Source organism: Gastrolobium bilobum, unplaced genomic scaffold, assembly GCF_033153095.1.
Source record: "Gastrolobium bilobum isolate Gb01-03AN ecotype WA unplaced genomic scaffold, APGP_CSIRO_Gbil_v1 utg20561, whole genome shotgun sequence".
NCBI classification, from domain to species: Eukaryota; Viridiplantae; Streptophyta; class Magnoliopsida; order Fabales; family Fabaceae; genus Gastrolobium; species Gastrolobium bilobum.
Window position 1 is genome coordinate 1 of NW_026897308.1, and position 11,253 is coordinate 11,253.

At 39.7% G+C, this 11,253-nt stretch overlaps 2 protein-coding genes across 2 annotated transcripts; one reads left to right on the forward strand and one right to left on the reverse strand.

Moving 5' to 3' along the window:
- Positions 1–108: 108 nt before the first annotated feature.
- LOC133305866 (uncharacterized) lies at positions 109–1,656 on the forward strand. Its single transcript, XM_061506110.1, has one exon. The coding sequence runs from the start codon at positions 109–111 to the stop codon at positions 1,654–1,656; it is 1,548 nt and encodes a 515-aa protein (XP_061362094.1).
- A 4,252-nt stretch (positions 1,657–5,908) lies between these two features.
- LOC133305867 (protein FLX-like 2) lies at positions 5,909–10,854 on the reverse strand. Its single transcript, XM_061506111.1, has 4 exons — positions 10,270–10,854; positions 7,657–7,799; positions 7,462–7,559; positions 5,909–6,614 (listed from the first exon to the last, which is right to left on the reverse strand). Exons 1-4 carry the CDS (start codon positions 10,776–10,778, stop codon positions 6,141–6,143), a joined length of 1,224 nt encoding a protein of 407 aa, XP_061362095.1. The 5' UTR covers positions 10,779–10,854; the 3' UTR covers positions 5,909–6,140.
- Between the last annotated feature and the right edge of the window lie 399 nt (positions 10,855–11,253).

Below are 11,253 nucleotides of genomic sequence, written 5' to 3' on the forward strand. Positions count from 1 at the left end.
GATAGTGATGAGGAAGATTGGGTAGAAAAACTACGTAAGGAAGAGGACGAAGAAGAAGGGAATGAGGTCTTTGTTACGGTTGATGGTGAGGAGGATCCTCTTTGCCCAATGTACTCTTTTCCAAAAGCCTTGCATTTAGAAGGTTGCAGACCTTGGAGACAGGCAGTGATTGTGAAACTTCTGGGGAAGAAAGTTGGAGTTAGATTCTTACTCAATCGTTTACTGAGAATGTGGAATATCTCAGGCACATATGAGTTCATTGATCTGGAGAATTACTACTTTTTGTTCCGATTTTCAAATAAGAATGATTACTCTCATGTTTTGGAGGATGGTCCTTGGATCATAGCTGATCATTATATGGTAGTTCAACGGTGGCGTCCATTTTTTAATCCTTATGATGATGAGATCAGAAAGCTGGCAGTTTGGATTCGTATTCCAGGACTTCCTATTGAATTCTATACCTCTCATCATTTGTGGAATATAGGTAGTATTTTTGGTCTCACATTGAAGATTGATAGGAACTCTATCAGGAAACGTGATTCTGGTGAAGGTGATATTACAGAGAGAGCAAAGTTTGCTAGAATTTGTGTCGAAGTTGATCTTAGGAAAGGTTTTTTGTCCAAATTCTGGATTGTTGATCGTATCTTCCATGTTGGATATGAGGGTCTCCACTTAGTTTGTTTTGCTTGTGGAAAGTATGGGCATAGAAGGGATCAGTGTTCCCATAGTAATCTTCAACAAGATACTACGGCTTATTCTCCTGAAGTTTCTGACTCGGTGGTGCATAAGCAGCCGGAAAAAGATTCTGTTCCGGCGAAGGAGGAACCGTTTGGGAATTGGATGCTAGTGCAGCGTAACCGTCGATCAAGGAGCATAGCACAATCAAAGGAGGAATCATTACCATCGGGTAGGAGACAAGTTGGCGTTGTTAATAATGCAGCGTTACGTAATAAGGCAGTTTCCAATTCTCATCCTAATCACAGACAGGTCATTCAATCAGGTTCAAGATTTCAAGCTATTGCTGAGTTGGCTCAAAAGGATAATAATATCTTAATTATTTCTGATTCTCCAGTGATTGATTCAATCAGCATTGAATCTGGTCTGACACGAATTAATCATGGGGAATTAATTGCTCATAATGAAGAACCGTTGGTGAAAAAGGATATTCAAATGGAAATAGTTTCTCCATCTGCTAACCTATCTGCGGGCAAGTCGAGAAAAGAGGTCCAAAGTCAAGGAGTAAAATTCAAAGAGAACCAAAAGAAGAAAGCAACTGCATCATCTGCTAAAGTTCATCAGCTGGTCCAGAATGCTAATATTAGCAAAGGCAGATTAAATGATTCAAAAGGTGCACAATCTCAAAAGAATAATTTTAAACTTGATTCTCAGAAGAATATGTCGGAGGATTTCCAAGATAGACAAATTGTCTTGCACCCTTCTTTATCTAAATTCCAGAGGAAGACGTCTCATGTGGTTAATGATCAGCAAGTGACTCTTCCTTCTTCTAGTGGCTTGGATAATGGAGGTAAACATGGAAGACCACCAGATGCTCTTACGTTAATGAGGAATTTTTATCAAACTCACAAGGATTCTATCCCTTTGGATAATTTGGACGTTTTGGGTGCGACTTCGGTCTATACCAATGCTCTTTCTTAGGGCCGGTTTCTGTTCGGATAAATTTAAGATTGTTTTTATGAATATATTGACCTGGAATTGTAGAGGGGCTGGGAAAAGGAGTTTTCCGCCTCTAATTCGGGATCTTTCTCATAGATACAATATTAAAGTTATGGCTTTGTTAGAAACCAGATTGAGTGGTGTTATGGCGGATAGAGCTATTCGGCGTCTTGGTTTTTTTGGTCACTTTCATCGTGATGCTGTTGGTTTTTCTGGCAGTATTTGGGTGCTTTGGAACACTGATGAAGTTTCAGTGGATGTTCTTTTTTCTCATCACCAACTTGTCCATACTAAAATTTGTTGGGTAAAAGAAAATAGATAGGAGTTCATGACTTTTATTTACGCAAGTCCGCGAAGACATGAACATATTCAGCTGTGGGAAATTCTGTCTTCACTGTTTGATCAGTCCATGAGGAATGCAGCTTGGGGGATAGCAGGTGATTTTAACACTTATTTGTATGAGTATGAGAAGCTAGGTGGTAATGGGCATAACTGGAATAGCATGAGGGAATTTCGTGATTGTTTAGATGAATGTAGCTTGTCTGACATTGGCAATCAAGGTCCTATTTTCACTTGGCAAAGAAGAAATCTTCAGGAACGTCTTGATAGGGTTTGCGCTAATGATAATTGGAACTTGGTTTTCCCTAACCGTGTGGCTTTCAACTTGCCTTTCTTTGGCTCAGATCATCGACCATTGTTATTATGGGAAGGTCAACCTGCTATTTATCCGAGAGGGGAGCGTCCTTTCCGTTTTCTAGCGTCCTGGTTAACAGAGAGCACTTTTCATGAGGTGGTTAATGGATGTTGGTCAAACAATGTAAACTGGATGCATGCTATGGAGACATTTCGGATTAATGCTTCGGAATGGCATAGAAATGTTTATAGGATTGCTTTGAAAAGAAAGAATGATTTGCATGCAAGGATTAGAGGTATTGATAGATGTCTTAGTTATCAGTACAGTCATAGCCTTGAGATGTTGCAAAAGGATCTATGGAGGGAACTAGACAAGATTTATCTTCAAGAGGAAATTACTTGGTTTCAAAGATCGAAATTGAATTGGTTTGCTCTTGGAGATAGGAACTCGCGTTTCTTTCATTCTGTGACGGTTGCCAGACGTAGGAGGAATCGCATAGATACGTTGAAAAACTCTGAGGGAGTTTGGATTGGTGATCAACAGGTTTTAATGGAAATGGCTGTTTCTTTCTTTGAAAATCTGTACACAAAAGATCCATTACCTAAACCGGCTTTTCCAGTTCGTGGCTTTTTTCCAGTTATTGAAGCGCATGCTTTAGACACGATGAGTATTATGCCAAACAGTAAGGAGATCAGAGATGTAGTCTTCTCTTTTGGTCCATACAAGTCGCCTGGGAAGGATGGGCTTAATGCTTTTTTCTTTCAATCTCAGTGGGATAAGGTGGGTGAGTCAGTTATCTCTTTTGTGAAAGGTGTGTTCCTTCATCCGGATAATATCAAAGAGGTTAACCAAACTTTGATTTGTCTGATTCCTAAGATTGATGTGCCTGAATTACTTAAAGATTTCAGACCTATTAGCCTTTGTAATGTTATTTATAAGATTGTGGCTAATAGGCTGAAATTTCATATGGCTCACTTGGTTATGCCTAATCAATGTGGTTTTATTCAGGGTGGACAAGGAGCGGATAATATCATTGTGGCTCAGGAAATCATCCATTCCATGAATAAAAAGAGAGGAGATAAGGGTTGGATGACTGTCAAAGTTGATTTAGAAAAGGCTTATGACAAGATTTCTTGGGAGTTTCTGAAAGACACGCTTGTGGATGTTGATTTGCCTGAGAATATTATTTCTCTGATCATGTGTTGTGTCTCGTCATGTACAATGAATTTGTTATGGAATGGATCAACTACGACAGAATTTTCTCCTAATCAAGGTCTTCGTCAAGGAGATCCTTTGTCTCCTTATCTTTTCATCCTTTGCATGGAAAGACTTGCTCATTTGATTAATGTAGCAGTTCAAGAGGACGTTTGGAAGCCTATCAGATTGAATAGAAGGGGACCACTGCTTTCCCATCTATTTTTTGCAGATGATCTTCTGCTCTTTACAGAAGCCACAGAAGGGCAAGCTGTTATTATTAATAAGATTCTTGATTGTTTTTGCAGGTGCTCTGGTGAGAAGGTTAGCAAGGAAAAAACAAAAGTCTTCTTCTCCAGAAACGTTAATCATACCCGAGTGCAGAATCTAAGCCAGTTGATGGGCTACTCTCCTACAAATGACTTGGGTAAATACTTGGGTATTCCTCTTCGTCATAGCCGTGTTACAAAGAGTACGTTTGGCTATATCTTAAATCGGATGCAAGCTCGTTTAAATGCCTGGAATCAACGTACTCTTTCATTGGCAGGAAGATCAACTTTGGCTAGGTCAGTTCTTACTGCAATTCCTCAATATCCTATGCAAACTTGTATTATTCCTAGTGGTACGTGTGATCGTATTGAGAGTGTAACTAGGAATTTCATTTGGGGATCAACTTCTGAACGAAGGAAAGCTCACCTGGTTTCTTGGGAGACGGTCTGTTTGCCGAAGAATGTAGGGGGGCTTCGTTTTCGTAAAATTAAAGAGAATAATATGGCTTTTATCATGAAGCTAGGTCACCGAATCATGACTGATCGTAATTCGTTACGGGTTCGGGTCCTTCGTAGCAAGTATAAGGTGGAGGAAAGGCTCATTCCAAGTATCTCGGCTTCCGCAAATGATTCTGGTTTATGGAAGACTATTGTTAAGTATTGGCCTCAAACTCTAGAGAATTCTCGTATCATTTTAGGGGATGGGGTTCATACGTCTTTTTGGATGGATTCGTGGGTGCCAGGATGTCCTCAACTTGTTTCTCTGGCCATTCAACCTATTCCTCCTATTATGACTTATTGGTCTACGTCTCAATTTGTAACTTGTTATGGTAATTGGGACTGGCCTTTATTTCAGCACCTTCTTCCTACTTCAGTATTAGACAAGATTCGTAGTGTGCTCCCTCCTACAGTGGATCCTTCTCCGGACCGTGTTATTTGGGCAGGTAGCCAAGATGGGGTTTTTTCAGTGAAATCAGCTTATAACTATCTCATGGGTACCTCGCATTATCATCAGGATAGGATTTGGAAGGTAATTTGGGCTTGGCCTGGTCCTGAACGTATTAGACAATTCTTATGGCTTCTCTATAGAGGTTCTCTTTTAACTAATGTTCATAGAGTGCATCGTCACATGGCTACAGATGCAGGGTGTCTGAGATGTTATTATAATCTTGAGGATAGTTTACATGCCATTAGAGATTGTCCTGGTGCCAGGGAATTATGGGAGCATTGGGTTCCTTCTGATAATCGTAGTGACTTTTTCTCCATGGATCTTCACCTATGGATTCAGACAAATCTAGGATTAAAAGGTCTGTTTCAAACTGATCGAACTTGGCCTTTGTATTTTGGGGTGATAGCTTGGTGTTTGTGGGGGGAAAGAAATAAGGCGATCTTTGATCAAACTATCACCTCGAAGTATGGTCTCATTAGGCGCATTACCTATACTTGTGGTAATATTCAATTGGCTAATGAAACCCTTATTAAGATTGGTCATCAGGAGCTTAGAAGAGAGGAACGTCTTATTCACTGGAATTTTCCCTCTGAGGGTTATGTTAAACTTAATGTGGATGGTTCTAGTATAGACAGTGGGCAAAGGACTGCATGTAGTGGAGTCATAAGGGATGCTGCTGGGAACTGGTTAACTGGTTTTACAAAATTCCTTGGGAGTGGTACTTCTACTTCAGCGGAAATTTGGGGGTTCTTGACAGGTATGGATCTGGCTTGGCATAAGGGATTTAGGAGAGTCTTTGTGGAGGGTGACTCCAACGTGGCTTTGGAATTTATAAGAAAAGGGTGTGACGTAAGTCATCCTCTTTCTGCTTTAATCATCCGAGCTCGTAGCATGCTTCAAAGAGACTGGATTATTCAGCTTAGTCATACTTATAGAGAAGGCAATTTTGTTGCTGATTGGCTTGCTACTCATGCACCTCATCAGGATGGACAGCTGATTGTGCTGGATGTCCCTCCAACGGCTTGTTTGGAATTGCTTCGTAATGACTCGAGAGGAGTAAGTCTCCCAAGATTGTGCCCAGTATAGGACTTTTTTTGATGTTGCTTTAGTTTTCATTGTATTTCCAAAAAAAAAAAAACTAAGATATCTCAAACGAAAGTACTCTAATTAATAATTAGATCAGGATTGATATTCTATTGCCAATTTCATCTAAAGCAGTTAAATGGGGTGAGAGTGTATATCTTAATGACGACTAACAATTTTTTGCTCTAGTCCACCATGTAAATTACATAAGAAAGATGAGGACAAAGCCAGGCGTTCATTTAGATTTGAATGATACACACTAATTGATTTGAGTGGCATCAATATATTATGGGTATGGCATCTCAATTGATTCTCAAGACTCAAGGAGTCAAGGTCATCATCTCCTAGCATGGTTTACACCTCGAGCAGCCTCGTATCCACCGCTACTAGCAGGTGGTGTTATGGACCCATAAGGCATATTGTTCACCGGCAGAGTATGTCCATGTGGACCAACAAAACCTCTTGACTGTGGATCATAACCAGCTGCTCTTGATGCATCATAAGAAGGTCCTCTCTGCGCATCATAACCCGGACCTCTCTGTGGATCATAGCCAGTTCTCTGAGCATCAAAATTTGATCCTCTCTTTGAATCGTAAGCAGATCCTCTAAATGCATCGTAACCAGTCAACCTCTGTGTATCATAAGTAACACCCCTCTCTACATCATAAGTAGGCCCTGCAGATGTATTGTAACCAGGCCCTCTAGGATCATCATAACCAGTCCCTGCAAAAGCTGGACCAGGTTGAGCTCCAACAGTAGTAGCTGTAGTAGTGCTGCCACCACCACTGGCAGCAGGGAGGGGGCCACGTCCCTGTTAAACAAAATGTTGGACGGAGCACTATTATTTATAATCCACATGAAAGATAAAGTAAAGTGGGTAGATTAAACTTTGATAACTTATTTGAACTTATAATCAGAATCAACCCAAGAGCATGTACACCTTCTAATTGGCAACCATTCAGATATCAGCCACATAAATATTTCACTTTTAATGGTTAACTACATATTTCACTATGTTTATAGAGGAGCACATATAAGAATATAACAGTAGAACACAAAACATCTGTAATGGACATATTACCTCTGAATCAGTCCAATTTTCTCTGCACATACATGTAATAGTTCTCCAAATTGTTATCATGCAAACCATTACCACTTACCAGGCTTAACAACCAGGCATGATAATTCATTTGAAATTCTTTATCAAGGTAACCAATACTACTGTTTTATGTCAAATTGGTACTATCAGAATGGCAATTTTTAAGGATTAATGGGTAACAATATCTTACAGAAATCAGATCAAAGTCTGTTGAATTCAGATATTCTCTATACAAGACAAAAACAAGCTAAAGCTAGGCATTTAGTAAAAAATAAATAAATAATCAGGTTGGAAGTATTATAATCCCAGCGACATATCATTACTTCTTGACACCAGAGGCAGATAGTTGCCAATTACAATTTGTAATCATTATAAATATCTGTTATATTAAAGACTAAAGAATTTTTAAAATAAATAAGTCAAAGCATGCAGAAAAAAAATCAGAGATTAATTTTTATCAAAAGAATTTCAGAAATGAATGTATTGGAATTGGACTAGAATGCTGTACTCACTCCCACAAGAAACTTAAAACAATGCAAAACATTGGGGTGTCACACACCTGCACAACAGCATAACTATCTTCATACGCATTTTGTCCCACAGGAAGACCAGAAGCCTCATTCTCATTAGTTCCAGAGGTGCCACCATATGGCCCACCTGAATTTTATTGCATACCATAATCAATCCACAAATCATGAAAAATTGAAGACCAAGGGCTCTAATGTAGAAAACAGGTACAAAAGGAGATACATACTACTCCGATCAACATTAGCAGTGTTTGTAAGTTCTGCTTGAAGTTTTTCCACTTCCCTACTCATAGAAACATAGTTCTTTTCCATCACCTGAAGTGACTCAAGGTGATCATTGTATAATTTCTTTTCATAGTCATAAGTGGCCCTGCATGACCAGAACTACAGTGTCAGGGGCACTTGACATGGTAGTCTAATGCTATGCTAGCATGCTGTAAGGACAGAAATAGAGAATAGAAACCAATGGTTGAATCTGAGGTAAGTATCAATTGGAAGTCATGGATGGGTTTACAGGATCACATTGGTGGCGTGTGGATGCCAGATAGAATGGGCATGGGGAACGGAATATTCACCCATAAACCAAAGAATAGCTGCCAGACCTGTTTTCGACTTCTATGCCTACCACTTTCTGACCATCCTAACTGAACCAAGCCTGCCTAAAAAGGAAAGTATAGGTAGGTTCCTTAGTATATCTCTTTAGCTAAGTCTCATGCCCTGGATAGCAAATTGTTATGTATAACCATGGATGCTGCCATTGAAGAGACTCCAAAGAGTTTGAATCAAGAAAACAATGAAATGGCCTTGGGATTCAAATTGCCAGAGGGAATATTTCAAAAACTTGTTACAGTTCATAACGAAATGACCATTGGTACCTCAGTTCAAACTAGAGAGATTCCAACTCAGAAAGTTATGCACATAGATTCTGTACCCGTGAAATTAGAATTTTAAGTTAAAAAAGATTCTAGGGTAAATTCAAGCTAAAAAAATAGATGTTATAAACTTACAATGAAATTTTAATGACTTTCAAAGGTATCAGTTCTGAGAAAAACATTTGGGTTCATCTCATAAGAGTAGCTCCTTTTTAAACCACGTTCTGAGAAAATGATATATGTTCAAGGAAAGAAAATATATTGAAGAGAAAAGGTGGATAGTATAATCAGGGGGGCTTGGGAAGAATTTTGGGTGCCAGGTTAAGTTAGATAAAACAGAATTAAAAATGATAGCTCAGTGCACCGGGTTCTACCATAATACGGACAAAAAAAAAAAATTACTAAGAGCTCGAGTCTCGAGCAGTGGTAAAACTATTCCTTTATGACTGAAAGGTCATGAATTCGATTCCGGGTAATAGTCTCTTCACAAATTTGCAAGGATAAGGCTATTGTCTGTACTATCATACAGACAAATGTAACAAAAACATAATGGAGCTGAAAAAAGAGAAAGAAAAAGAAAAAAAAGGAAACAAGTCATCGACCTAGGTCTTGATTGCACAACACAACCAATATGGATTGCCATTGAATAATCTGAACATCTAGGAAAAAAGTAGGGGTACTGCAATCATTCTAATAGACCTTTTATATCCTACTCAAATTAAGAATAAATCCTAATCGTATAAGAATTGAGTGACAAAGGAGAACTCAATCCTAAAAGCTAGGTTAATAAAAGGGGAGAACCTCTACTTTAAATTAGACTTTTGAATATAATGCCAGCTGATATGGGATTCACAGGCATGCATCAAACTAGTCAGGTTGAAAAGAACATTCACACGAATAATAAACGAACCAGACTCTGATAACACTAGACGTAAAGGAGACTCTACTCCTACCTAGGTTGTCAGTAGCGGCCCGTAGCGCTGCTAAACCGCTACCGTAGCGGGTAGCGGCAGTCGGCCGCTACAAACCGCGACGCTACGCGACATTGGCCGTAGCGGAAGGTAGCGGCGTAGCGTAGCAGCAATACCTCTACCCGCTACACCCGCTACCCCGCTACACCACTCCCATGTTGGAATTTGATGGAGAATCCGAAGATGATGATGATTTTCTTTTTTAGTTCACTTCTTGTACTTGGCTATTTGACAATTTTATTGTTCAGTTGTGTTTAATTTTGGATCCTTCCTTTATGTTCCTTGTATTTGACATTGATTGTGGAATTATGTGTTTGATTTTGTGTGACTTCTTATGTTTGAGCATTAATACTAAAAGCGGTATTGGCTTGTTTCTTGACTGTTAGTATAATATATGTGGAATTAATACTTCACCGTAGCGGTAATACCGCTACCCGCTACACCGCTATACCATTTTTGGGGTCGGCCGCTACTGGCCGCTAACTGCTATTGACAACTATGACTCCTACAACCAGGATGAGCCTCTACAATAAAGGGGAGTTTGGTATCTCACATCAAGCTGCTATCACAGTCACGCCCCTGCATCACTGAGACTCTCTAGTCTCAATCTCAACTACAATTACGCAGTCTAAACCCACAAAAGGAAAACAACGAAAACAATAAACAAGCTCATTGGTGCAAACAAGCTCTCAAGCTCATCATTTAAGGAAGCCAAGGACAGAAAGCAAAGAAAATCCAAAAAAAAAACTATTTATCCCATAATAACAGTCGTCAGGATAACAAAGAACCATGAAAAACAAAAAGCACTTCACTCCAACCAAAAACACCAAAGAGCTGCAAAACCAAACAAACACTATTAAGATATTTCCCTCTCTCTTTTTTCACTTTATGATAGAAGAACAAATATCACAAGAGAGTAAAGATTAAATACAACAGCAACAACAGAAACCGTTCCTTCCTCATTCCAAAGCTAAATAAAAGGGAAAAAAAAGATTACCTGCAATGCTGATACTCCTGTCTGAGACAATCAAGTTCAGAGATGAGAGCAGGAATGTGTTGCACATCCACATGAACCCTTTGAAGCTCATGACTCAATTCCTGACCCTTCGAAATCAGTTCCTCCCTCGACACAACCAACTTCTGTGCCTCCCCACGCGCCTCCTGCAACTCAACCCTAACCGGTTCCGCGGCCACCACCTCAGCTTCCATCTTCGCAATCTTATCAATCAAGCCACGCATCTGATGCTCCCTCTCTTCCTTCACGCTCCCAATGTTGCCATGCACCATATGCAGCTCGTGTTGTGCCACAGCCAGCTCTTGCCGCAGGGCACCGTGCGTCGCCGCCAGCCTCTGGTTCTCCGTAGCCAGACCCTGCATCTCCACGTGCTGAGATGCGAGCTTCTGCTCCATCACGTGCAGCGGCGGCGGCGGCAACAAATCGAAAGGATGCGGAAGCTGCCGCCGCAAATGCGGAGGCGGCGGCGGCATGCGACCTTTACTTCCCATTGTTATGTTATGAACCTAAATCTGAATAACACATGAAAAATCATGAAATAAGGGCACAAATATACGAGCCATGAAGAAATTGGCAAAATAGGAGCAAAATAGTGCGCTCAAAATTGATGTAATGAATAAACCGGAGAAAGTAGAGTTAATTTCCATAAAAAAAAAAAAAAAGAGTAAACACCTTTTTGTCGCGAGCAGTATTTACGAAATCTTTTTTAGTCTTGGTAATAAAAAAGGGTCAAATTGGTCTCTAACAGTATGCAAAAAGGGTCACGTTAGTGACGGAGAAGTTGACATAAGGACTAATGTAGTCCTTTTTTCATAATTTTAGGGACCGATTTGATCTTTTTTTATTGTCAGGGATTAAAAAAGATTTCGTAGATATTGACAAAGACCAAAAAATGTGTTCACTCAAAAAAAAAAGAAAAAAAAAAAGTAGAGTTTATAGAGTAACAAAAATGATGAAGAAACAGTG

Coding starts and splice junctions, on each gene's coding strand:
- LOC133305866 (XM_061506110.1), top strand. CDS start 109: ATGTACTCTTTTCCAAAAGCCTTGCATTTAGAAGGTTGCAGACCTTGG.
- LOC133305867 (XM_061506111.1), bottom strand. CDS start 10,778: ATGGGAAGTAAAGGTCGCATGCCGCCGCCGCCTCCGCATTTGCGGCGG. Junction 7,800..10,269: donor CAGGAGTATCAGCATTGCAG/GTAATCTTTTTT, acceptor CTGGTCATGCAG/GGCCACTTATGACTATGAAA. Junction 6,615..7,461: donor ATAGTTATGCTGTTGTGCAG/GTGTGTGACACC, acceptor TTTGTTTAACAG/GGACGTGGCCCCCTCCCTGC.